Source organism: Hyaena hyaena, unplaced genomic scaffold (assembly GCF_003009895.1).
Source record: "Hyaena hyaena isolate Hyena2069 unplaced genomic scaffold, ASM300989v1 scaffold_476, whole genome shotgun sequence".
NCBI classification, from domain to species: domain Eukaryota; kingdom Metazoa; phylum Chordata; class Mammalia; order Carnivora; family Hyaenidae; genus Hyaena; species Hyaena hyaena.
This window is the reverse complement of record NW_024081111.1, coordinates 1,024,080-1,051,043: the sequence shown is the minus strand read 5'-3', so window position 1 is coordinate 1,051,043 and position 26,964 is coordinate 1,024,080. Positions and strand designations below refer to the sequence as shown.

Sequence of the window (26,964 nt, the reverse complement as noted above, 5' to 3'; positions counted from 1 at the left end):
GATTATAGTAAAGGAGCAGGTTTGCTTTCATTGTGCAGATACATGGAATGGACGGTAGTAGAAAAAAAGCAAAGAGCAACCTCATTTTCCATCCTTGCTTCTTATTTTGTCTCACTGGGCCTGCCTTTAAAAAATACCTGTCTTACCCCACTTCACAGCAAGGAACGAGGAAAAATGTTTTTCTCCAACCAGATGTAAGCCACCATCACTGTGACTGTAGATGGTCCCCCACATCTGTCGTGCCGGGCTAGGGGAGGGTCGCGGCCGTAAAGATAAAATACAGTCCTTCCTTCTGGGGGAGAAGGAACTTACTCTTGCTAAATTGATTATGTTACTATTTATTCCTCCTTTATCCTTTCTTAATCTGGTTGCCATCCCTTCTGCAACGTGCAGAACCAACATTTCTCCACTATTATGTGAAGGTAAAGACACGCTGCTCCGTTCCCTGCCGCTCCCACTTTCCACCATAAGATGGAGCCAGGAACATGGGGGGCAGCCCCCATTGCCTGAGCCCTCAAGATGAGAGCAACGCATTTCTCAGAATTCAGAAATCTCACCTGGATACACCTGCAGGTGTATCTTTTCTCATCAAGCCTACTTTCAACCCAACTAAAAACCCTTTCCAGGGCCTTCTTTGAACGTGCCAGCTAAAATGGTTTGAAGGGTCAGGATAAAACATTTCCACCACTTCCTGTTAGAACTGTCTTAGGCCAAGTCAGCTTCTTGCCAGTAGACAGGCTGGTGATCCAGAGTGCAGACGGCCCAGGAGGGGGGTCCTGACTCACCTGTGTGCAGCGAGAGATGTCGGGACAACGTCTGCTGCCGGCCAAACACTTTCCCACACACATCACAGGGAAAAAGCTGGTCATTGAATTTCCAGGATGGCAATCCGTTTCCTGCCTCTAGTACTATCTTTTCTGTTTCTGGGCCAAAAGAGCAAAGCATCATGAGGGATAGACAAGGCATCATGAACAAATTGCATTTTAGTCAATATCCATCAGGACGTTAGCAGAGGATTCCTTCTGAACAACGTGGCTGGTAACCGCCGAGAAGTCCAAGTTAACCTCTGGTCTTCATGCTCACTTCCTGTTTCTAAGAAGGCTATTCTGGAAAGTTATGGGAAATGGATGCCACTTCTAGTCAAGTCTCCAGTGTTTTCCCTCTCTATCACTAAAGGTCAGCCAACCAGACCTTCCAGTGGGTTGAGAGTATGGTTTAGCACTGTGCCCAGTATATAGTCAGTACTCAATATTCGCTGAATGGCTAGTTGAGTTGCATGTCAGAACTCCAGACATGTACACTCTTGCCACAAGACAGTAAATAAAGAATCTCAGGTTCTTTTCTCAAAATTTTTTAATGTTGATTTATTTTTGATAGAGAGACAGAGAGAGAGAGAGAGGCAGAGCATGAGCAGGGGAGGGGCAAAGTGAGAGGGAGACACAGAATCCGAAGCAGGCTCCAGGCTCTGAGCTGTCAGCACAGAGCCTGACGCAGGGCTTAAACTCACAAACCGTGAGATCATAATCTGAGCTGAAGTCAGACAGCTAACCAACTGAGCCACCCAGGCGCCCCATAAAGAATCTCAGATTCTGATGTGAAAACAAATGGTTGGATCCCTTGAAAGGATGTACACTGCCCTTTACGAAGAAAGTTTTGCCTGGGTCCTGGGTTGTGCAAAGGCCTTCATGAGGAACTTAATGTTTCATGGGCTCAGTGGTGGCAACTGTATACTATTTGCTGTGGTCTGAATATCTGTGTCACCCCTACCCCCAATTCAAATGTTGGGACCCTAGGACCCAAGGTGATGGTATTAGGAGGTAGTGCCCCTGGGAGTGGACTGGGTCATTAGGGTGGAGTCTCAGGAATGGGATTAGTGCTCTTATAACAGAGACCTCAGATAACTCTCTCGCCCCTTTCGCCTTGTGAAGCCACAGAACAAAGTGGGCGGTCTGGGCCCTTACTCGGCCATGCTGGCACCTGATTTCAGACTTCTGGACTGCGGAAGTGGGAACAGTATACTCCTGTTGTTATTATAAGCTAGGATGCCTGTGGGATTTTGTTCACATAAAATACCCGAAGGCAGTAATGCACAACCAGCATTTCCCCAAAGATCTCATCCTATTAGGAAAAATGGTGAGAGACACCGGTTATCCGCACATACTTCACAGTCATGACTGAGATGTGTGGACACTAATACATCCTCTGGTCCTCTTAAAAAGGTTTCACTTCCGCATCATCATCCCTAGGAGTATGTCTGATTTTCTCCTCCACATTTCCTCTCTCTGAACTGTAACGGTTTGTACAAGCATTACTTCCACAGTAACATAAGAAGCCAGGCGACAGAATATGAAAGGGTGAAGTGGACATGTCGAGAGTGCTTTTCTTAGGCCTCACTCCGAAGAACTAGACAGTTTACGGAGCTGATATCTTGTCCGCTACCTTAGTAAATTATCGCGAATCTTTTTAAAGCCTACTGAGTATTACTTTATAGAACTGGATACCAAGCAGTGATAATTAAATGGTGGAAAGAACTTTTTCTTAAGATCTGTGCAGATGAAAGTGCTCAGACCACCGGACAGAGGGACGTCGGAAGAAAGGACTTCATTTCACACAATTTAGTTACAACCGCTTCCCAAATATAGGCTTCCAGCTGTATTTAGGTGAGTCGGCAAAATCAGTTTTCATTTGAATGCAGATTTGCCAGATAGTGGAACCCAAGGAAAAGAAGAAACAGGAGAGAGTGTGTGTCTGGGGGAGGGGGGGGGGGATGGTGGGATCACAGTCACGTTTGCTCTGAGGCACCTGCCAGCAATCCCAACATTGATAAGGCACATTTATTGATCTATCTGTGTTTGCTAAAACACAGTGCTTTGAGCCTCAGGGAGAGCAGCGAGTCTTATTAAAGCAGGAAGGTGTGACTAAAACCCTCTGGGGGGAAGGGGAGGCATGGAGGGGGGAGGTGAAAAGGGAGTGGTGGCCACCGAGCCATTGAGGACACGAGAACCACTCTCAGATGACTGTCCTCGAGCCCAAGCAGTGGGCGTTTCAGCCACACAGCCATGAGAGGGTATTTAAGTAGCTCCTTTTAAGTGTGTAATCAAAATGGTGCTTCGAAGGAGGGCAACAGTCATAATTACAAGAAGAGGTCAAGTCAGTACAGGGTCTTCTAATACATTCACAACAAGAATGAATTAATTGGGTCACATACCAAACAAGTGGATGCAATTAAAAATAAAGAAGTGTCTTAATAATTCTTTCAAGTATTAGTCACACACTTGAGAAGCTGAGCATCATATGAAGTCCAATATCCTCCACTGGCCTTAGAAAACTATTAAAACTATGAATACTTGCTGCAGCTAAGTAGAAAAATCACCCGCAGTCACGGTGAGACAGCCAGAGCCATCAGGAGCCGGCCGTCGTCGGGCAGCCACACCCCTGGCGCCACGATGGGGATCACCTGCTCTCCCTGCGCGCTTGCTGTCTGCTTTTATTTTATTTTATTTTACTTTATTTTTATCTTAAGAGGTTAGTTGAAAGATAGTTTCTCCACAATGTTTTTTTTAATGATTATTTATTTGTTTTATTTTATTTTTTTAAAAATTTTTAATTTTTGAGAGAGACAGAGTGAGCAGGCGAGGGGCAGGGAGAGATGGAGACATAGAATCCAAAGCAGGCTCCAGGCTCCGAGCTGTCAGCACAGAGCCTGATGTGGGACTCGAACTCACAGACTGCGAGATCATGACCTGAGCTGAAGTCGGATGCCCAACCGACTGAGCCATCCAGGCACCCCCAATGATTATTTATTTTTGAGAGAGAGGAGACAGAGCATGAGTAGTGGAGGGGCAGAGAAAGGAGGAGACACAGAATCCGAAGCAGACTCCAGGCTCTGAGCTGAGCTGTCAGCACAGAGCCCAATGCAGGGCTTGAACTCAAGAACTGCAAGATCACGACCTGAGCCACCCAGGTGCTCCACTGCTGTCTGCATTTAGAGCAGCCACCCATTTTCGTTTCACAGGCAGGAACAAGGCAACCACAGGCCCTTTGCAGCTCGCCCAGGACACGACTTGGAAACCACAGCTGGGTGAGACTGGGGAGTGGAGGGCAGTGCCAAGGGGAGCACTGCTTTGACACGAGAAGCACTAAGGTGATGGGCCTACCCCTCTCCTCACAGAACTGCAATGAAGCTCAAAGGGCGCTCAGCGATACCACGTTCTGCCACGTGTCCTGTGCACAGTGCCACTCAAATGCCACGTGAGAAACTGCAGAATCTTTTTTGATTCCTCCTTCCCTCCCTTGCTTTGTGCAATCCAGGCAGTCACCAGAAACTCCACGGTCTGCCTCTCTAAAGCACAACTGGCCCCCACTGCCACTGAGAGTTGCCAACTGCGGCCCAGGCTCTCGAGGGGCATGCCAGATCAGAGAGGCATCCTCTGTCTCTTGTTCTTGATGACCGGCCATTATCAAAAAAATACTTTAAAATAATTAAATTGTGAGCCTATTGATAAAGAAATTTTATAAGCCCTGATATATAGGCCTGTCCTAGCCTCTATGAATTAGCAATAGTGACTGTAAGCCTACGTTAGGGAAACCACTGTGAGGACAGCGGGCGAGAGTCGTGATTCATAGACTCAGACACCGTGCTCTGTCACCCTTGTGGGACCCACTAGGCTGTCCTTGTGGTCACAGGCTACAGGCTTAATGAAAAAGATTTCATGTTCCAATTTGTGTGTGTGTGTGGATAAGCTAAGGACTGATAAATTTTTATGAAAAGGGTTTCTATTATTTGATTTAAAAATAAAGCTTTGGAAACAAACAAAGATCTCAAAGGTCTTTCCAGAACGCACTGCCTGAACACAGTCATCATCTCTCATCGGGACTGCTGCAAAGCCTCCGGAACAGCCTCTCTGTTCCACTGGTCCCCCTCACCGGTTCCAAAATGGTCTTTTGGAGGCACAAATCTGATCTGTCTTGTCCTGGACTACAATGGCCCCTCCAGGCCAGACTCCTTTGTGTGCCTTCTGAAGAGCTTCCCAACCCTTGTGATCCTTCTCCAACCACCTCTCACCTTCGGCTCCCCACATCACCCCCAACCACCCAAGCACTCGGCAGAATGAGCTACTTGCCCTTTTGGAAAACTAACCAGTCCCTTTAAGCCGTCGATGCTTTTGAATCAAGTGCACCTGCACCAGAAGCTATTCCCCCATCCCAGCCCTTCTTCTGCACAGCAGTCAGGCTCATTTTCAAGCCCTATCCAGATTTCATCTCCTTGGTAAAGCCTTCCCCAATTCCCCAGGCAGAATTAGTCATTTCCTCTTCTCTGTCTCAAAGCACCTTTATGAATACCTTCATTGCACCACTTTACCTATTATATTATTTGTTTGCATATCTTCTATATTACATATATCTTTTTCACATAAAGCAGCCAGTGAGTCCAATATGCAGCAGCACTCGATAAATGCGTTCCCTGGTCTCCCTTCTCTATGAGAATATGAGTCATTAAGGGGAAGGGTTTCTACATGATTTACTTCTATATTTGCAGCATTAGCAGTGCCTGGCACATAACCAGTGTATAGTATACATATGTTGAATATGTGAATGACTGAATCTTTTTTTTTTTTTAAGGAAAGTGCATGCAAGAGTGTGGGAGTGCATGTACACATATAAGCTGGTAAAGGACAGAGAGAGAGAGAGAGACAGAGAGAGAGAGAGAGAGAGAGAGAGAGAGACAGAGACAGAGACAGAGAGACAGAGAGACAGAGAGACAGAGAGATCAGACATGGGGCTTGATCTCACGAACTGTGAAATCATGACCTAAGCTGAAATCAACAGTTGGACGCTTAACTGAGTGAGCCACTCAGGCGCCCCTGAAGAATCTAAGTGAGGTGGGGAATAAATACTATTCTTATTTTATAATGGGAAAGACTGAAGCTTGGAGAGAATTTTAGTTAATAAGGTTTATGGTCAATTCAGGGTGAAAATGAGGCCCCTTGCCTTCTGAATGTTTTGACTCAATCCAAGAACTGTGACTTAAGGATTTTATCAGTGGAAACATCTACATTTCTGAGCTATTCCCCCAAAGATTTTATATCCTTACTTCCTCCCAATAACAACAAGCCAGATTATTCTCTTCATGATAAAGTTTCTTTCTTTTTTTTAATGTTTTATTTATTTTTGAGAGAGAGAGAGAGGCAGCATGAGCAGGGGAGCATCAGAGAGAGGGAGACACAGAATCCAACGACAGGCTCCAGGCTCTGAGCCAGCTGTCAGCACCGAGCCTGACGCGGGGCTCGAACCCACAAACCGCGAGTTCATGACCTGAGCCAAAGTCGGATGCCCAACCGACTGAGCCACCCAGGTGCCCCCATGATAAAGTTTCTGGCAGACATTGCTTATCAGTTAGCTCAAAACTCATTCTCAACTTTCCTTCTCCTCTGCCTGTTTCACTATAGAGGCAGCTGGGGCAGCCACACAGGAAAGCTCCAGCCGGTGAGAATGCCCCTGCTTTCTCCATCAAAGGGACGATATGGCTGGTGTTGGTCCTCTTCTCTCTTATTCTTGGCTTGATCACAGAAGAAATGCCTGGCTTCTGGCAGCCATTTTGTGAATAAGAGGCATGAGGCTAAAATCCAACCTGCTAAGGCTAGAGGAACTGAAACGTGGGAAAAGTTGGTCTTTGATGGCATTTTCTAGTACCTGAATGACTAGCAGCAACCACCCACCTATGGACTTCTTGCTGTGTGAAGAAAATAAGCCCCTGTTTGTTTCAGCCACTATTAGTTGGGCTTTCTATTACTTATGACATTAACTCAAATCTCCTCCCTTGGTTTCCCTTGGTCTCAGTACTTTGAATGTTATGTTCTGGCCTTTGACGAACTTTATTCTAAAACTCCAGCCCCCTGTGAAGAACTCTTCATGTTCATTATCCGTAGCAACAAGTGTACACTTACACCTTAATTATCTTCTTTCATTTCTGCTAAAAATGCAAAACTTAAAAGTTTCTTTTAGATGAATAAGGAATTTCCTTGTTAAAAACTTTTTTAGTGAAGCGTAACATTTAACAGACAATTCCCTATAACCGTAACTGTTTTTAAACAGTTTGGAATATAGGTATATTGACAAAACTTCTGCGCTTCACCTTTATTCCCATATCCCTTAGCATTTGTTTGGTTGTTTTAAGTAGCTATGATTTTCTTATTCTTTTATAACAAAATACTCATCTAATGATATCTTCTTTAGCTACAGCCACAGAGGATTTCATCTCCTACAAAGCATTTTATTTCTCTTCACAGTCTTAAGCTCGGATTTCTAGGATATCCATTCATTGTTTCCACAAATTCCTGACTACTCAGTATTATCGAATCTGATGCTCTTCTCGCTACTTTCCCACCTGTGGTCTTTGCCCTGAAGGTCATTTGGGACTTTCCCTCTTCCTTAAACAGGTTTTTGTTTTATATGAAGTAAATGTGTATATGGGAACAAGCACCTTTATCTCTGTGGTGCAGCTGGGAAAACAGGACCTGAGTGAAAGGAGAGTCACTATCTTAGCAGTCCCCATCCAGGGCTCTTGGCTCTTTCCATTTACAGTGAACTGTGGTCCCTCATTCATAATGAGGAGGCCTAATGGCCGAGAGACAGTACCAAACTGTGCCTCTTATGACCTAGCGATCCAAGAAGACAGGTTTCATTTCACACACAGGTCCTGAGAAGATGAGCCCCATCAAGCGTGTCTCCAAAAATTTCCATGAAATAAATCCAGTTGGTAGAATCTGGGAGGGAGCCTGACAGACCTTCAGAACACTAGATCAAGTAGAAAATTCTTCCTTTGAATCCACCTTTCATTTCCATGAGGAAGAAACCAAGGCTAGATTCCAGGCCCTCTCCCACCCCAGGGCCCCCCACAGGATGTACAGGGTTGAGTACCAGAATCAAGGTTTACCCATCTCGCCCCAAATCTCAGTTCAGGAGGAACCTTAAGGATCCTTTCTTTCAATGTTCTCCTCTTACTTATAAGGAAACTGAGGCCCAGAGAAATGGAGTAATTGCCCTCCGTAGCCTGGCTCCTGACTCTGGGAGAGCAGAGACCTCAGACCCACGGTCCCACTGAAGCTCCTCCAAGCTTTGTAGGATCGGTGCCAAAGTCCACAACAAACAAGGAAGGGATTTTTCTTCCCCTCCTGTTCTTTGGCTCACAGTTTAATATTCTTGGTTATAAGTGGACATGTGCAGATTTAGCACCAATTCACAGACACTAGGATTTCTATCTGTTTTTCTTCTTGAAAGTAGCAGCCTAGAATATTTCCAGCCGCAGAGAAGTTAGAAACTGTAGTATGTCAAGTGTCAGAATAAAGAAGGAATAAGAGGAAGATGAAATAGGAAAATCCTAAAAGTCAATTCCCTCTGAGGTAAACGGGTTGTTACTGAAGAAAATTCCCTTGGACATTTCATTGACACTTGGGGAGCATTCTGGGAAAAAACAAACAACCCCCACCCCCAAGCCCCAAATCCAAAAAACAACAAGTGGAGCAAAGGAGTGGAGTTGAGTTTGCTTCTTTTCCATTTTAACATCACTTAACCCCCGAATGGCATTGGTGCATTTTGCTGTGTGAGAAACTCCTGTATCTCCTGCCAAAACAATTGTCTCAGAGAACCATCTCTCAACCTGATTTTGGCAAGAGAAATGTGGACAGGGAAGGCTTTATTTGGTTGAAGCCGTCAGCAAAAGATTGGCCAAAATGTGACCTCAACGCATAAATAAGTGTCCAGATTGACTAGCGCTGCATGAGGAGGAGGCTCGGGGCCGCCTGGATTTTCCATTATGACAGATGGTATTTTGATCATTTCTTTCTTTCATCATCATGCCTGGAGTTTCAAGGCCTACCTCAACTGAAATTCTGAAATCCTGGGCCTTTATAGTCAGTACTCCTGGATAGGTTGAAACCCATCAGGTCATTTCCAGGCAGGCCATGTGATTTTCTGGTTAGAGCCTATCCCTATTGGCTTCATCCTTCGGTGTCATGGGCTCTGCAGAACCATGGACTTTGGTGTCAGGTTCTCTGTGTAGAACAAGCGCTGCCGTCTGTGGGCTGCTTGTGATTTAAGGGGTCAGCTGTGGTGACGGACTCTTGGGGCCTTGACATTTATGCTCTGGTGTACACGTCTATAGTCTTAATTTGTTTTTTTTTTTTCTTTTTATGGATGACTTCAACTCAGGGTAACTTGGCAGGTCCTACCAGATCTATTAGGGTCCCTAGGATTACCTCTCTGCTGGTCTTGGTGTGACCAATCCTCTTTAAGGACCATTTCAAACACTCTCCCAAAGCACAGGATTTTCTGCTGATCAAGATGTCAATGCATGAACGGGTAAGACAGCAGAATATGGTGATAGTTGTAGTTACTCTGTGTCTAATTAAAAGCACGGAGTTGAGATACTTAGGCATAAGAGTTCACAGGATCTGTCTTCTGTAGACTCCTTTCAAATTTTAATGCTTAACAAACTTAGGAGGGCCCATACATAGGCCCTGGGGAGATGAAACCCATCAAGTATTTCTCCAAAATTTTCCATGAAATAAACCCTAGTTGGTAGAATTTCGAGGGAGCTCTACCAAACTCTATTCAATAGAATATTCGATCAAGTAGAGGACTCCAATTTCTTCGAATCCAACTCTTTCATTTCCATGAGGAAGGAACCAGAGATTCCAAGGCACAGATTCCAGAACGTGTCCTCTTCCAGGGCACCCCACAACTTGTACAGGGTTGAGTACCAGAATTAAGGTTTCCCCTGTAATGAAGGCCATTCTGCCCCAAACGTTAGTTGAGGGAGAAACCTTCAGGAATCTCTCCTTCAATGTTCTCTTCTTACATATTAGGATACTGAAGCCCAAAGTACTTAAGCAATTGCCCCACAGTCTCATTCAGGCTCCTTTTGGCCTTAAGAAATCAATGCCAAAGTCTATAAAAAAGAATGGTTTGTGAAACTGGTTCTTAGTAAACATCCTGGGATTAACTCAGACAAATTTGGGTAACATTTTTTGCTTAGTGCTTGGCAACAGTTTGCCTAAACAAATCCTTACTGGTTGACTTGTAATCTGTTAAACTGGTAAAGAATCATCACTGTTTTCTAGATGTGTGTGTGTGTGTGTGTGTGTGTGTGTGTGTGCGTGTGTGTGTGTGTGTTAATGCAGGTCATTTTAAGTCAATAGAAGAAAACTGGACCTTGATCCCTCTGGTAATAGAAAATGGTTAGGACTTGGTACTCCTAATTCCACTGAGGCCAATCACATAGAACTTGAGAACTTCAGAGAACTTCTCTAAGCATCCATAGAGCATCACTGTCAGCAGCTAGGCCAATTGATGTGTCACCTCTAATTTAACCTTAAAAAAAGATTTGGATGTTGCTTCTACATTTTTTCCCTAGTTGTATTTCCAAGATGAGTGGGTCCACAATAAGTGCTTTTTGAATAAACGAGACAGTCATATCACCAAGATCATGATTGTGGAACTAAATGGCAACCTCATTCTACACTGCGACGTGAAAGCAACCTGACAATATTGATTCAGGAGTCACATCTAAAGGACATTGGCTGTTATCTTGTCAATTACATAGATCAGTGACCGTTTCTGTTCTTAATGATGATAGTAGGACCTAACGTCTCAGCAGATGTCCTCAGAATGTCCCAATGATGATGGCATTTATAAATCTTCGTAGGAAAACCATCAGGCCTGGGAGCTACATCCTCCTGTGGCTTTGTAACAGGCCCTGCTAATTGTTCATGTAATAGCTAACAGAGCTGCAGTTATTTTTTTTTTTAGGGTGGTTATGTGCCCAGTTAAAATATGCTCTTCCCTTCCCAGCCTCCATTGCAGTGAGGGGCTAGTCATGAAACACTGTTCTGGCAAATAAGATATAGATGGGGGTTCCTAAGGAGAGAGTCTCTGGCATTCCCCCAATCCTGAAAAAATGGCAGTCTTGTAAAAAGGCCATTCACCCTGGACTCTTCTTTCTCAGATGTCTGAAGGTAAAGCAGCCCTCTCTCAACCATGAAGATGAAAGTCATCTGATAGATAGATGTAGAACAAAGAATTAGAAGGAGGCTGGGTCCTCAAACAGCTATGCCAGTCCTATCCTGCCTATTTCTGAATTCCTAATTATGTGGAAAAAACAGACTCTCATTTGGTTAAGTCATTGTGGTTAAGCTGAACATAATTGTAACACATAAAGGCTTAAACTGTATGACTAGTTTCACCCCATTTTGGCAGTTTATCTCCATTATGCAAAACAGTATCAGAGTTTGTTAAAAGCATATCAAGGAGATAATGCATAATGAAAACAATTGCTTAGGCTTATGGAGTATTTACCATTGTATAAGCCACTGTACTATGCAGTTTACACATATTATATTGAACCTTATAACAGCACTATGCATTAGTTACTGATATCCATGCCCAGTTTACCAAGGGGAAAAAAAAAAAAAAAGTAGCAGGCTCAGGGAGGTTGAAAAATGAATTCAAGGTCACCCAGCTAGAAAGTGACAGCCCATCCCAAACCTGAGTCTGTCTGACTCCAAAGCCCATATCCTTAACCACTCATTACATTATACTATTCTTTACTGTAAAAATCAAAGAAGAAAAATCAAAACTTTCTGGTTTATTTTACCAGAGACAAATCTGCTACAGTCTTGATTGGTTCTACTTTAAATTTTCCTGTATTCACCAACCATAAAGAATAAGCATCTATAGTCACATAAATTTAAAGGGGGCTTTCCCGGGACAACCCAAACACCTCACTGCTCTCGCCAACTTCCTTTAGGATTCTTTCTGGTTCCTCACGTCTGGTGGGCTGCTGTGTGCCAAAACTGAGCACCAGTTATGTAAATTTTAATTATGAAATTCCTTTCAGGTCAGCTTTCACTTGCTCCAGAATTAGACCCTATAATGACTGTTCTTCCAACTTTTCCCAAGGAAAGAAAAGGACAGGCTTTCAAGTATGGAGCTACCCCACCCACACATGAGGTGATGGAAAATCTTTAAATCTAAGAGTCTCCTTCTATGACTTACTATAAAGTATGGGCACATATGAGAACATCTTGGGAAAAAACATTACCATCCTTTGGGCAAACAGAATTCCCTCTTTTTTTTTTTTTTGTTTTTTTCTCTTCTTCAGTGTTATACTAGGTGCTAAATATATACTTGTTGAATAAATATATACTTACTGAATAAGGAAAATAGCCGAATACTATAAAACAGGAAAATTCAGACTTCTGAAAATACCTTCTAAGAGATGAAGATTTTAACGTCCATTTACTCCTAAAATTATATGATGTGCATCACACCTAAAGTATTTAAAATACTTTAAATATAGAGTATTTAAAAAATATTTAGTATGCTTCTTTTAAAATTCAAGTCACAGTCATTTCCAAATATTATTCAAGTAAGCCTTTAGGGATTGTGCACCTCTCTTCACGAAGATTGGAATCCACTGGTATTCTCAATTATTTTAGTCCTCTTTTCTTATGGACAAGCCTTGATCATATCATCCATTCCTTTAAAGATTTCTAAATTTCCTTAAAGCCCTTATCAGCTCCCAGACACTGCAATATTCTTGTGTGACTACATACAGTTTCAAATTTTCAGTCTTCTTCTCTCTCTGCTCCTAATCTATTGAGTTCTGTATTAACAGAAAATATAACTCTTCTATTTTGCCTTTCTCTTGACCTTGAGTTTTAGCACATTTAAAATTTATGTTAGTTGATGTCAGCTTTAACATTTTAAGTCAACACTGATCACAAATATTTTTCTCCTGGACCCAGAAATACTATCTATTTGATCAAACAGAAGTATGTGTGTTTATATGCTGGAGATTTCTGTGTGTTGGTTTATTTAATGATTTTTCCCCAGGTAGGGATCACAGACAGGATTGGGAAATACTGTGTTAGCTAGAGGAGGGAAGGATTGCTACCATTTTCCTATTAAAGCCTGCCATGATGATTGGCAGCACTGGTAATTTGTTACCAAGAATGATAAGTAACACAACTGGCAAATATTTCATTTTTAAAATATATATGCCAGGCCCTCTCCTCCATACTAATATCATTGTCATTAGTTCAAATATCTATGACTAAGGTTTGTTTACTCAGCATTTATTTTGTTGCCGGAATTGGGCTAAAGCTGAGTCCTTTACTTGTATCATTTCATTTAATCTTCATAACAATACATTAAGATTGGTCTCATTATTATCCTCATTTTATAGATGGGAGAAATCAAAGCTCAGAATGATTAAGGAGTAGGTCTGTTCTCATACAGCTGCTGAGAGACAGAGCCAGGATTTGAACCCCGGATACTCAAGCTGGAAGAATGTGTACTATATGGCTTCCCTTACACTGTATGTAACCCTCTAGGTGTGTCCACGGAGTGTCACTCTTTTTTGTGAAGGATCTTTCATTTCTGTATCAAAGTAGAAAGAGGCTACTGGCTGCTGGCTTTGCGATTTTCATAGACAGCCTTGATTTGGTCCAGGTCCTATGGAGGTCATGATCATGTGTTAATTTTTCTCTTTCCTAGGTGGCAAGTGTCATTGCGTTCTATGGTCTCAGATGAAAATACAATCTTATCAGCTTCCTTGAATATAAATGTCCCTGTTGAATACAGTGTGGAAGGTTTAATATAAATTGAATCCTACTCCAAACAGATATCCTTCAGACAAAGGGTCTGAAAAATTGAATTTGTATATGAAGGTTAGGGCATAACCATTATCAATATAAATAAATGGAAAATCTAAGTCACTTCTATTTAATCATTTCAGGATTGAAAGAATACAAAGTGGATTTTTGGCTTAAAAATACATTAAGATATAATATCATAAATATAAATATCTACTAGCTTAAAAATACGTTAAGAAACAGGTAATAATGATACAATTCCAAAGTAGTTGAGCAAAAGGAGAAATCTAAAAAAAAGTATCTTCCTTCCACTTCAATTTGAAAATTGAAGAGAAAATCAAATAAATTAAAAAAATCAATGCAGTATTTTCGTTACAAATAAAACTATTTAAAAAATCAAATAATGGAAGCACTACCTTGCTCCATGGTGAAAATGCAACATATTTTAGTTAGTGTCCTGTATTACTTACTGTAGGTGGTATGTACATACTTTATTCATGTATTCTGACTTGGTCATCTTTGAAAGCATCTCTATTCATCCTCTGTGTCTATACAGACCTTAAATAGTGTGGACAATGAATATTTGTTGCTTTGGTTAAAATCTCACTAATTATAGGCAAAGGAGAGAACATGTGCATTGATGCATGATATATGTGAATTAATGAAAATCACTTGCAAACAGACAAAACTGAGGAATCCTAGCCTGTCCCTGACATGCCACTTCCAACCCCATAACAGAAAGCCATTACTTCTAACTTTGATAATACAAGGTCAAAGCTCGTTCTTTGGAGGCCTCACTTTAAGCAGAATCTTTGCCTCACCTGTGAACTAGGGAGAACTAAAAAGAAGGAACATTATTACCTCTAGTTTCTAGAGAACTCGAGGTGTGGGTCAGCCAATTGTTGCCTAAAGTTATACAGTACAATCCTGGCTGGCAGTGAACCAGTCTTAGCTTAGTGCTCTCTTCACCTCATCCCTCCTGCTTCCCCACACGAAGTTCAGGTTCTCAATCATACTACATGCCAAAGGCTTTGCATAACTAATCAGTCTTCAAACTGTACACTGTATTACAGAACATGTACTATAGTAGAGAACAGATGTCACCGTGAGAATCTTATTTTCTGCTATTTCTCAATTTTGGCATGTGCACATTTGTAACCTTAACATTGCATGAACAAAGATTCTTGCATTTAATATTAATATGGGGGCTCACAAATGCTCCTTGAATTGGAATACTGCCATATTCTGATTTCCACAGCGTATGGCTGCTTTTTCAGCATATGAATTTGCCTCAAGGTCCTCTTGGTGTCTTCGGAGCTGAAAATATGGTCACATTCTAATCTTATAGGAGATAATGTCAGGTGAAACTCTTGGAGATATCTACATTTCTCATTTAAAAATCACACACATACCCAACATCTTAAAGGCCAATGGAAAAGGTCATTACTTATCGAGACCGAATCCAGAGAACTATTTCTATTGTTAAGAAGACCAGTAACATCCTGAGCAAAAAGTGAGTTTCCAGAGGGAAGGTTTTCAAACAGACAGGCACATCTATTCCTCCAAAGTGAAAGTTTAACCAAAACGGCAAACCACAATACCTAGACTAGGTCTGTTAATCACGCACGTGTGCCTGCCAAACGACGTCAGTCACCGTCAGCGGCTCACGGGGAGGGACTGCGTCTGCTTCTTCCCTCACTGCCTTACTTATAGATAATATTACCACATGACTAAGGCACCACGATAATCACACGTATACCCATTTTCGTCCTAAGTGATGGAATGTGGAAGTGCTAAATCACGATTTGATTAGGTTTGTCTGTGTGAAGCGATGGGCACATTTAAAAGAAGTAGAAGCAGCTGTCACTTTTCTGAACTTCTTTACTGTATCTACTCGGCTAGGGTAAAGTCTCTTACACCAGTGGATCCTTCATTAAGGCTTCAAATTTCTGTTCAATTGGGAGCCAGTCAACCAAACTTCATATGAAATTATGTAAAAGAAAATTGGTTGTTGATTCTGGGCTCATACATTTGGCTCAGTAGTTAAATAATCATGTCTCTAAATGGACATAAAATGGTCTACTGAATGCAGTAATACACTCCAATGTGACTCCATTGAACCACTTCTTTGGGCCTCAGTGTGTATCCTATCAAAGGATGCTAAGGTCTTCTACATCCTGTTAAATTGGGAAGGACATAACCATTTGATTCCACAGGGTAGAAGAAATGGCCAGATGCAACCATGGAGGGAAAAGACTATTACTTCATTTCCCATTTCAATTATCAGCTTGAAAGGAGGTTCTCTACTCTTTCAAGTGGAGAGCTGCTTAAGAACAAAAAATATCAATATACACAGATATGTTTTCACTTGTCTGTATATTCAGTATCTCTGGAAGGATGCCCTGAAACCGGTAACACTGGTTGGGTGACAGAGACGGGGAGTGTGGGGGAGGGAAGAGATGTGGAGGGTGGTGGTAAGAGCCAGAAGCCATGAACTGGTGGTGAGAAAAAGGGTGGGAGGGACACTTTATTTCACACCCAAACTGAATTCTAACCAACCTTAAGAATTTGGTATCATCTCTCCATTTACCCTCTAAACACTACTGCAGGAAACATGGCAACAGCACCAATAATAAAATTTACTGGGAGTGCCTGGGTGGCTCAGTTGGTTAGGCATCTGACTCTTGGTTTCAATTCAGGTCATGATCTCATGGTTTGTGAATTCAAGTTCCATGCTAGGCTCTGTGCTGACAGTGAGGAGACTGTTTGGGATTCTCTCTTTCTCTCTGCCCCATCCCCGCTCACACTCTCTCCCTCAAAATAAATAAATAAACTTAAAAAAATAAAAACAAATAAATTCACTGAGTGTTAATGATGAGCCAAGCGTTCTGTAAAGTACCTGATGTAAGTTATATTATCTGCTTTTCCCAACAACTTATATGGTAGGTGCTGTTCCCTTTTTGCAGATCCTGAACCAAACCACCTGTTACTGATGGACATGCTGGGGCTGTTCTTCCAAGAGTGGCCCTGAGTTACACAATTCTGGGACTATATTCGCAAGAGATTATTAATCAATGGAATCCTAGTTTGATGTCGTATCCCAAAACAAACACTGAGGTGTTGAAGAGTCTCCCACAAACATATCATATCTGGTTCAAGTCAGAGTATGAGTCTCTCTATGTTGGATTAAAAAAACTCTATAAAGTAAGTACAGATCTTGTTCTTAAAGGCAAACTCTTTGCCTTTACATAAAATTATTTTCAAAAGCTTTATGTTGACCTTTATAGACACTCCCTCTACTGCTCTTATATAATAATAACCAGAGGATTATCTTTCTATCAAGTTACAACTGTTTACTTTGTCACTCACATGAGTCTCATGCTTTGTTTAAGTTGGCCAAGAAAAGATTTGCCAGGTCCCTAAACTTCTATAAGATTATTCATAGCCCCCTACTCACAAATGCTGCCTTACAGGAAATGGACTTTTTTCCCTTTTCATTGGAGCTTGTTCACCAACGTAAGGCGACCAGTCTTCCCTCTCATCTGCTCCTTCTCTGCCTTTCTGTTTTCTGTATTCGTTTATTTTAAAAAGAAAGAGTAAAGGAATGGACCCTTCTTTTTCTGTTTGGAGGAATTAGCATTCTAAGGCCTATTTATTCAAGTCATGAATAATTTTTCAGCTTATACTATACTATATTGAGTTTTAAAGCTTCTGTAGGAGAAATGGAAATGGTTTATTCTGAAAAGTCTCACCGTGTTGTTTCAAACCCACACAACTTCTGAGTGCTTATTATCTGGCCTACTAAATATTTGGCACAGGTAAGTCTAAACTTTCATTTCCATATGACTATTAAATTGTTTTCATTAGCATTTCTGTTGATAGAATAATAATGATTACTATGATGTCGCCATCATTCTTCCTTACTGAATTTAATATTAAATGGATAGAGACTCATCCTGTTACATTTTATGTTGTGAGGACCAAAGAGACTTTGAGAGGAAAATCAAGACAAAGGTTTGTGTGCTGGAGTATGGCTACACCTACTAACTTCATATTCACACCAGCGTATGTTATGGCCTATAGAAAATACATACTGTCCTCAATATAGCATTACACGATTTGCATTTCTAGAATTTCATATGGAGGTAAAATATTGACACTTGCTTTCAAAATTTACACTAGTAAAAAGCATGCAATGACCTAATGATGAAGATGGTGTTTTAGGGTCAAACTACACTATCTTCAATACCGGATTTTCTTACACACACACACACACAAACACACACACACACACACATGTTTGCAGCTTTAAAGATATTCTAACCTTATTTTTAGTCATTTGCTTACTAGCACTGAAGAGACAGAATGTCAGGGAAAGATATCTGCTACAAGATGTTGAAATAGAAAATACTGTAATAAGAAAGACAACTGCAACTGTTTGTAGATCTTCTGAGTTTGAACGTTTTCATGGTGAGTTCTTAAATTCTTTTACTGAAGAGTGAAAAAAATTATCAGGTTTAGTGAACTTTGTCAGATTAAACCAGAAATCTCTGACATCTGCTGAGAAATCAACAAATGTGAGAGGCAAGGTTATCTACTGACAAAGCTGGTCACCACTGAACTTCTAGTTTATCCACTGATGGGACTTCGTTGTAAGAGGCTGGCAATCCACTGGTTCACAAGTGAGCGCAAGTCTACAACAGTCCCAGGTTAGTCTCACTTTCATTTCAAACCAAATTCTACTTTTAGGGGCACCTGGGTGGCTCACTCGGTTAAGTGTCTGACTTGGGCTCAGGCCATGATCTCACGGTTTGTGAGTTCAAGCCCCATATCGGGCTCCGTGCTGATGTAAAAAAGTAAAGTAAAAATCCTACTTAAAAAATTTTTATTTTATTGGTTTGGAGAGAGAGAGGATGCAAGTGAAGGAGAGGCAGAGAGAGAAAGAGAGAGAGAAGTGGAGCTCACCTGAAGCGGGGCTCGAACTCAAGTCAGATCATGACCTGAACAGTTAGATGCTTAATGACTGAGCTACTTAGGCACCCCAAATTCTACTTTTTTAAAAACTGAAGTATAGTTGACATACAATGATACATTAGTTTCAGGTGTACAGCAGAGATCCGACAGCTCTGCAAGGTATTCTACCCTCACAAGTGTACTACCATCCATGCAATGCTATTACTATACCACTGACCCTATTCCCTTTGCTGTACCTTTTATCCCCATTACTTATTCATCCCATAATTGGAAGCCTGTACCTCCAATGCCCTTCCCCCACTTTGCCCTTTCCCCCTCTGGCAACCACCTGTTTGTTCTCTGTATCTATAGTTCTGATACTGTTTTATGTTTGTTTACTCATTTGTTTTGTCAAATCCCACAGTTGATACTTTACTGGGTGTGGGGGCTACAACCCAAAAATTAGATTAAAGCAACAAATATTACTGAGGTTTTAAAACCAAATGAAGTGAACAGATATGTATGTGCTTAATAAGTGAAGACTCAAAAAAACAAGTTAAGACTCAAATCAGCTGATATGAAGTCAGTAAGTCAGGTGCAGGGAGCCCCATAATGATAACGATGTTTAGAGTTCCCAGGGGTGCTGTGTTAAGGACTGTTCTGAGTGTTCCACATGTTATTACTTCACTAAGCCTTATCATGACTCCGTGAGTTAGATATTATCATCTTTAGCAAGTTACAAAAGGAGGAAGTCCAGGCACAGAGAGTGGAAGAAAACTTGCTAAAATCAACTCAGCTAGCAAGTGGCAAAGCTAAGATTTGAACCCTGGTGGTTTAGCTCCCGACCTAGTGCTGCCTCTCATGTAATTTAGGATTAACGTGAGAGTGAAAACACAGGCCATTGTAGACACCATCATAGTCTATGACCTCCATCCTGACCAAAGGCCACCTGGAATTAAGCAGTCTTTTGAGTTCCTTGACCTTGAATTAACCTAGGACAAAATATCTGAGGCAGAGACAGCTCCTTCAACATCAATGGGTTTCTTCTTCCTTTAATAAAGGCAACCCTGAGTTTAGCTGGATACCCAGAACAAAGCATGTTTGGTGGTCTCCCTACGTGGTGGGTATAACCATGTGACCAGGTTCCAGATAAGAGGATGAGCAGAAGTAATGTGCACAGCCTCTCCATCTTGCCCTTACAAGGGGGGTTATGGCCTTGATATCCTTCTTGCTTTCCTGCTGTTTGGGATGCAGATGAGATATGAGTGCTAGAGCAGCTGTACTGGACCATGGAATGGAAGCTGTGTGCCAAGGATGGCAGATCAAGATAGAGAAAGGAATGGTCCCAGCACCCTGTGTCCACCACATCAACCCTGGACTGTTCATACTTTCACTGCTATAGAAGAGAAAAAGAAACTTCTACTTGTTTTTTTAAAATCTTTATTTATTTATTTTTGAGAGGGAGAGAGAGAGAGAAAGAGAGAGAAAACCCCAAGCAGGCTCCACTGCTGGCAGCATGGAGCCTGACATGGGGCTTGAACTCACAAACCATGAGATCTTGACCTGAGCTGAAGTTGGACACGTAACCGACTGTGCCACCCAGGTGCCCCAAAATTTATACTTATTTTAAGCCACTGTTACATTAGCCTTTTTACAGCTGAAACTTTATCCTAACGAATACATACAATTTCTTGTATCATTTGATGTACGTTCCGTGAGTTTATGGGGGTATGGGACTCTCATTCTATAATGCATATTCTCCATTTACTGAGATTTTAATGATAATTCATGAGCAAGATTCTGTCATGCTTAATGCTTGTTTTTCAGAGTACTGTTACCCTGAAATAGTGTCAAAATTGACCAGTGTTTATTATGAAACAGGTGCAAGTATTAACAGCTATTAAATAACCAAACTGTAGCTTAGAAACTTGAAAAGTTTTCCAGAAGCACAGGTTTACACACAGCTGAAGTGGTATCATGTAATTTGTATATGCGGTCTAAGAGCTTCAGCTTTCCACATGCCCTTTGTAAGCATCTGCCAACACCCAGGCAAGATTTCTACCTCGGTACTATTGACATTTTGGACCAGATGATTCTTTGTTGCAGGGTCTGTCTGGTGCACTGTAGGACGTTTAAAAGCACTGCTGGCTTCTACCAACTAGACGCTGGGGGCATCTGCTCCCTGAATCATGACAATGAAGCATGGCAGGAGACACTGCTAAATCACCCCCAGCTGAGGACCCTACACTTCATGTATCCTGGGTGCCAGCTTTTGCGAGAGCAGAGATTGTGACTATTTCAATTCCAGAAGAGATACAGACAGGTAGGTCCTTAATATACTTTCCACCATAGTGGTGCCCTGGGGATTACAGGGGGCACGGAGCATGAGCTGGTTCTTATTTTTTAAATTAAGAAGTTCACTGAGCTTTCAATAAGAAAATTCACGGGGTAGTAAAAAAGTCATAGGCATAATTCCAAGCACATTTAACTCTTAGCCCAACTTCCTCTATCCAAGGTTAAGATGGAAATAATTGCCTATGTGAAGTAAAAAAAAAAAAATCTCTGTGTATGAATAGAATTCTTTTATAGAAACTCTAATTATAGTAGGAAATTTGACCCTTCAGAACAGAGAGCATGGCCTTACTAAACTTCCAGTTCCTTTGAGCCTTTATATGTGCTAACTCCATATTTTCAGACATTTGGATATTATGTGTTACCAGTAAGAATGATACGCAGGTATGTTCAAACATGTAGGCTTTTTTAGCCCCACCAGGCACATTCTTCTACCTTGATACTTCTTGCAATACTTAGCACTGAATCTACTTTGCCTAATGGAACATTTCTGTTCCATGGAATCAGCTCATTCAATGCAAATAATACCTTCAAGATTTCTCTCTTGTTAGGAAGAGAGGGGAAGAAGTGTACTCTGAAGAGATACGTCAGGCCTGTCACCTGGTCCTGAGATGGAACTCTGGGGGTGAGGCGAGGAAAAAGCTGTCACCCTGCATTTCTTTCAGATCACTACACTCATCAGGAAGGTCCCCAGCACCTTTGGCATAATTACTGATTGTCAGGGTGTGGGAAGCCAATCAATTTGATGTTCATTTTCATCAACAAAGCAGAAGTAATGCCCCCAGGGTGGGATGAAAATGACATTATGTTTTAATTGAGAGAACTCTCTCTTTGCTGATTTCTGGAGTGGGTGGAATCCAAGACATTTTTTCTTTTCCTTAGTACTACGTATGCTTTTAAAAGCTTAGCTCATTGCTGCAATCCATCATTTCCGGCAACCAAAAACACTCCATTATTTTATTCCGAGCATTTTACCATTCAGGGAGGGGTAGGGGGGTGAGGGGGGCTTGGAGGGGGATTGTAGGAAGGGTGATCTGCTATTCATAGGAAAAGATTATTTAAAAAATGGAAATTAAAGGCAACTTACTGGGGAGAGGCGGTTATTTATCCCTTATCTAACACACTGAACAAGAATGAAGGCTGGGCAGTGTCATAGCTACCTATATTTCAGAAGGTGCAACACCAAAGACTAGTTTCGGATACAAAGACCCTAAATAGCTCAATTAATGACAGATTTTTAAAAGTTTCTTTTTCCTCCCATTGCCGTCACTGTAAGATTTTGAAAGGCCATTCACAGACATTTGTTCTTCAATGAAATTCACTCAAATATAAAACATTATTCCTTCATCTTTCTTACCTAGATACAAAGCCAAGTATTGCCAGACCTCGCTGGGAAAGGGTTTGGTTCCCTGTGTTTGGTTTGTTTTTAGTAGAGGAGGGCGCAGCTTCCAAGGTCTGGATCTGGAGCGGTCCAGTTATTTCAATACAAATGGGATTTTGGATCCACAACGTGTTTGGCACAAGCCAGCCTGCTGAGTCAAAACCAAAGATGGTAGTTCTTGGATTTGCCAGAGATGAGCTCAAAGGTGAGAGAGGACTCCAGATATCCTTATCTGTTAGTCCAGTGATGTTCAAATTTCTGGTTGTAACTCACTCAAAGATCATGAAATGAACTTAGTGGGTCTCAACCAGCATTAAAAAAAAGGTAAAACACAACTGGATAGATGAGAAAATATTACACATGGTACATGTGTGAAGATTGTTTCACTCATCTGTCTATCAACCAACCAATCTCTCTCTGCATATTTTATGTTGCCATTTATTTATTTATTTTAAAGATTATTTATTTATTTTGAGAGAGACAAAGCACGAGTGGGGGAGGGGCAGAGAGAGAGAGAGAGAGAGAGAGAATCCCAAGGGGGCTCTGCACTGTCAGCACACAGCCTCACGCAGGGCTTGACCCCACAAAACTGCAAGACTATGACCTAGATGGAAACCAAGAGTCAGATGCTTAACTGACTGGGCCACCTAGCGGCCCCTATTTTACACTGTCATTTAGCACACACAAACACATACTCATACTTAAACATGAAATTTATCCTGGGTTTTTGTCAAAAAAGCTTGAAAGATAACAACTCAGTACATCATTCTAGCTACTCTGTTATGATAAAGTCTCTTAATTCAGAGTCCAACTCTATGAAACCCAGTATATAAAACAACAAATACCTTTTTCCTAGTGCAGATGTACAACTCAGTCTCCCAGAAATCTCTTTAATCCCAGCCACCTCAGCAATTAAAAGAAAAAAAAAAGAGCCCAACCTTGTTACCACCTGCAGAAGAGTAAGAAAATCACTTCTTTTCTAGCAAACAGTGTATCAAAATCACTCGCTAGTTCTTCAGTTGCACAAACCAACAGTCATGTTGGAATCCAGCTGTTTGCAAAAGGATTTAGAAAGTGTTATGGATGTAATCTGAGAGGAGTTAATATCATCATCTCTAGAATGTCAACCACACAATCTGACCTGTGAGACGTCTTCTCTGCCTTCCTTCTGAGCAGGGAGGCTTTTCCAATTGATCAAAGGATTCCTTATGAATCAGTGTATATGAGTCCCCAAGACTCTAAGAATGTAATAGAGTCAGCAATATCATTTAGCTTGAGCCAGTAATGATTTCCCAAAGGTCTAACTGCAGGTTTATCCCAGTTCCCCAATAAAACAAAAATGACTTCAATGCATTCAGTGTGCTAAGGACACAAGAACATTCTGGTAGGTTATTTCTGCATACAAAAAAAAAAAAAAATCCAGTTTCTCAAAAAGGAGGAGTTTTCCTTAAATTCACTTCTTTTTGTCATAACTTGTTCTAATATAAGGTGCGCCACCTGGAAGAGGGGCCTCCATTACTAGGGAATGATGAGCAGACTAAGAACTTCCTTTTTTTAAGTATAAAACTTCCTTTTTTTAAGTGGAAATTTGTTTAAAATTGCAAATCCCTTTTAGAGAGTTTTGACCAGTTTGCTCTCCCACAGAAGTAAATGAACATACACATACTCCCAGTGAAAATGGACATTAACATTAACAGACCACTTATTAAAGGTTTGTCTCTCCACCCTCACCCTTTACCCCAGGGAATCCTGAAGCTTGCATCATCTTGGAGGAAGCTGTAATTCACAACTTACTCTCTAGGTCAATATTAAGTAGTCAACCTCACTCACAGCTTGCCAGCAAGGAGTGGACTGCTTATTTTATCATTGTAACATGTTATCTCACTCCCTATCTCAGTAACAGAGTCACCTCCTCTTATTCCTGTGTCCAAAAACAAAACAACAGAACAAAACAAAACACACATACACATACTACTTAAAAATGTAGTAGCTGAAATATATATTTATATAATGCAAGTCTTGAAAAGTCTATATAGAATCTATATTTCCTCGGGTATTATGGATAAAAAAATATTTTTTAAAAGCGATTTCAACATTTTAGGATTATTGGTGATAGATGGGGTGTGGCACATATGCCGAAAGGCTGTCTCGAACCTGAATCCATCGGTGATGGTGGTCATTCTTACTTTGTTATTAGGTTTTTGATAGTTAGCGCTTGGTGGTCCTTCTAAGTACGGAAGTGAAAGAAATTCCTTATTCAGTACTATTTCCATGAATGGGGGCAAAGGTGAATCTCCCATTCCAAAAGATTCATGGTATGTACTAGCAAATATGGCCCTTTGGATTGTCAGTAATGCACACATATAACAAATATTTAGGAATTCCGTTGTAAATAATGAATTTTATTGCTGTACACAATATAGTTGGGTATAACCTTTGTAAAATGCCATCATTAGTGGTTTTAGGACTGTAAATTACCTCTTCAATGCCAGAATTGGCAAAACACACATATACAATAACCTCTAGGCACACTCTGTAAGCATCTACAGAGTAGATTTGCAGTTTTATTGGTGACTTCAGAGTTCCCTGACGTAGCTCTTTACAATAATACTGGAGCAATTCTTGCGTGAAGCAACAGTCACCTTTCTCATGAAGGCGTTCTCTTTTCTACAATGAAGTCTAAATAATGAATTTGTCTTGTGGTTGTTTTTAAAAATTTCTGATCTCAAACTCTGTTAATTTTCTGAGCCTTTTTATATTAACACTGAGTTTTGTATACTTTTTCCCATAAACATTCAGGGAAAATATCTAGATAGCCATTTTTAACTATTTGAGAAAGAAAATCAAATCTTCAACTAAACATAATAAAAATATAATCTCTTTTAAAGTAACTTAATAGTAAGAAAAATTAAATGGGAGAAATATTGGGCGAAACTTACCACCAATAATTAATTATTAAAGGGATATGCCCAGATCCCATCCACCATAAAAATAATACTCAGCAAATTAAATTAACTTTCTTTGCCTCTCTTATCTTTCTACAGGGCCTCTGTTTCCATTAAGCCTTTCAGGGGACTTTACTCAGGCTTTAAAGATTAAACAAGAAAGAGTCGGATTAATTTTTTAAAATGGAAGTGAGATTATGCCATTTCTGTGCTCAAAACATTCCGTTGGTTCCTGGCATACTTAACAATGAAAGCCCAAGGCTCTGCTATTCACCAGGAAGCCCTATAAGCCATTAGCCTTTATTTCCTTCCAGCCTCTCCTCTCTTATGGCTGTCACTTCCTCACCAAATGCACCCTCACCCCAGGGCCTTATCATGACTGCTCCCTTGATGCAGAACACTCTATCCCATGTGGCGCGACAAGACTTGCTCCTGAACTTGCTCCAGGGATCTGGTTGATCCCTTTTATCTCTCTTAGGGAGAGCTTTCTCTACTATACTACCCTACCTTGGGTAACCCTTCCCAACCACCTTCTCCCTACTTTGCTTAGTTTTCCCATGATGTTATTACATACATTTAATACGTATGACATGTTTTTATGATGTTATTATATATGTGTGTATGATTATTTGTTTGTTGTCTGCCTCACTCCCTTGAGTGTAAACCCCTTAAGAACAGAGACTTCGTTTTGTGCATCGCTGTTCCCCAGGACCACAAAAGTACTCAGTATATAACAGCTGCTCAGTAAGTATTTGTTGAATGAGTGAATAAATTTTCTCTTCATCCCAGTGGCACATACACTTTAACCACAGCTTCTTACACTGTTTATCAGATATGTAATGGTACTCCGATCCTTTTATATTTAATTCTTGTTTCAGAACATCTCCGTGTCCCCCGACACTGATGGAGTAGAATGAAAACAATCGAAAGGGAAAGCCAATGAACCTGTCTGTAGCCACTGAGGTCATTTTTCTAACCGATTAGGAAACAAAAAAGATGCAAAGAAATGTGAACATTTAGTATTTTGATAGAACTACTGAAAATATTCTCCAGAGCAGCTATTATTTTATTAATTATACCTAAATGAATGATATTTATGAGACCAGCAGCATACTGCAGTAGGACAGGGGAGTGTTCCCTTGAACACTATTTTCACGACCAAGTTAAATAGGATGGTGTGCAGTACTTCTCTAGCCGCTGGTGCCCTAAAAATGCATTTAATTCATTAACCTCCCTTGTGAGGTTAAAAATACGTAACCATCCTGAAACTTCAAACACTCCTCAAGTGAACTGAGTAAGTACCCAAACTGAAATATGTATTTAAAGGACTGTGGTCCTATTTGTATTTCATATGAGGGTTTCACAGCTCTTTGTGAGTAACTTGCAGGATATTTAACATAAAATTTTGGAAATGACTATGCCAATATTTGTTCATGGTAACACAAGATGTTTATGAGCCTTGGACAAAAGACCTATCTCGCGTGTGACCGTGTGACCATAATAATTACTAGAGTGTAACTCAAAACATTGTGACCCTTACTTTGTTCCTTAACACCTTGCTCCCTCTAATAAATTAGGGCTTTTTTTTTCCCCTTATAAAAGTGCTCCATGCTCATTATACAGAACAAAAACAGAGACAAGTGAGGGAAAAAAAAGAAACACAACCACAGACCCATCA

General features: G+C 40.9%; 1 protein-coding gene across 1 annotated transcript in view; it reads right to left on the bottom strand.

Moving 5' to 3' along the window:
- ZNF827 (zinc finger protein 827) overlaps positions 1-26,964 on the bottom strand; it is a 164,902-nt gene that overhangs the window by 12,215 nt on the left and 125,723 nt on the right. The window contains exon 9 of the mRNA XM_039254298.1: positions 786-923. Coding sequence (XP_039110229.1) covers positions 786-923 — 138 coding nt within the window. The remainder of the gene's footprint in view (positions 1-785; positions 924-26,964) is intronic.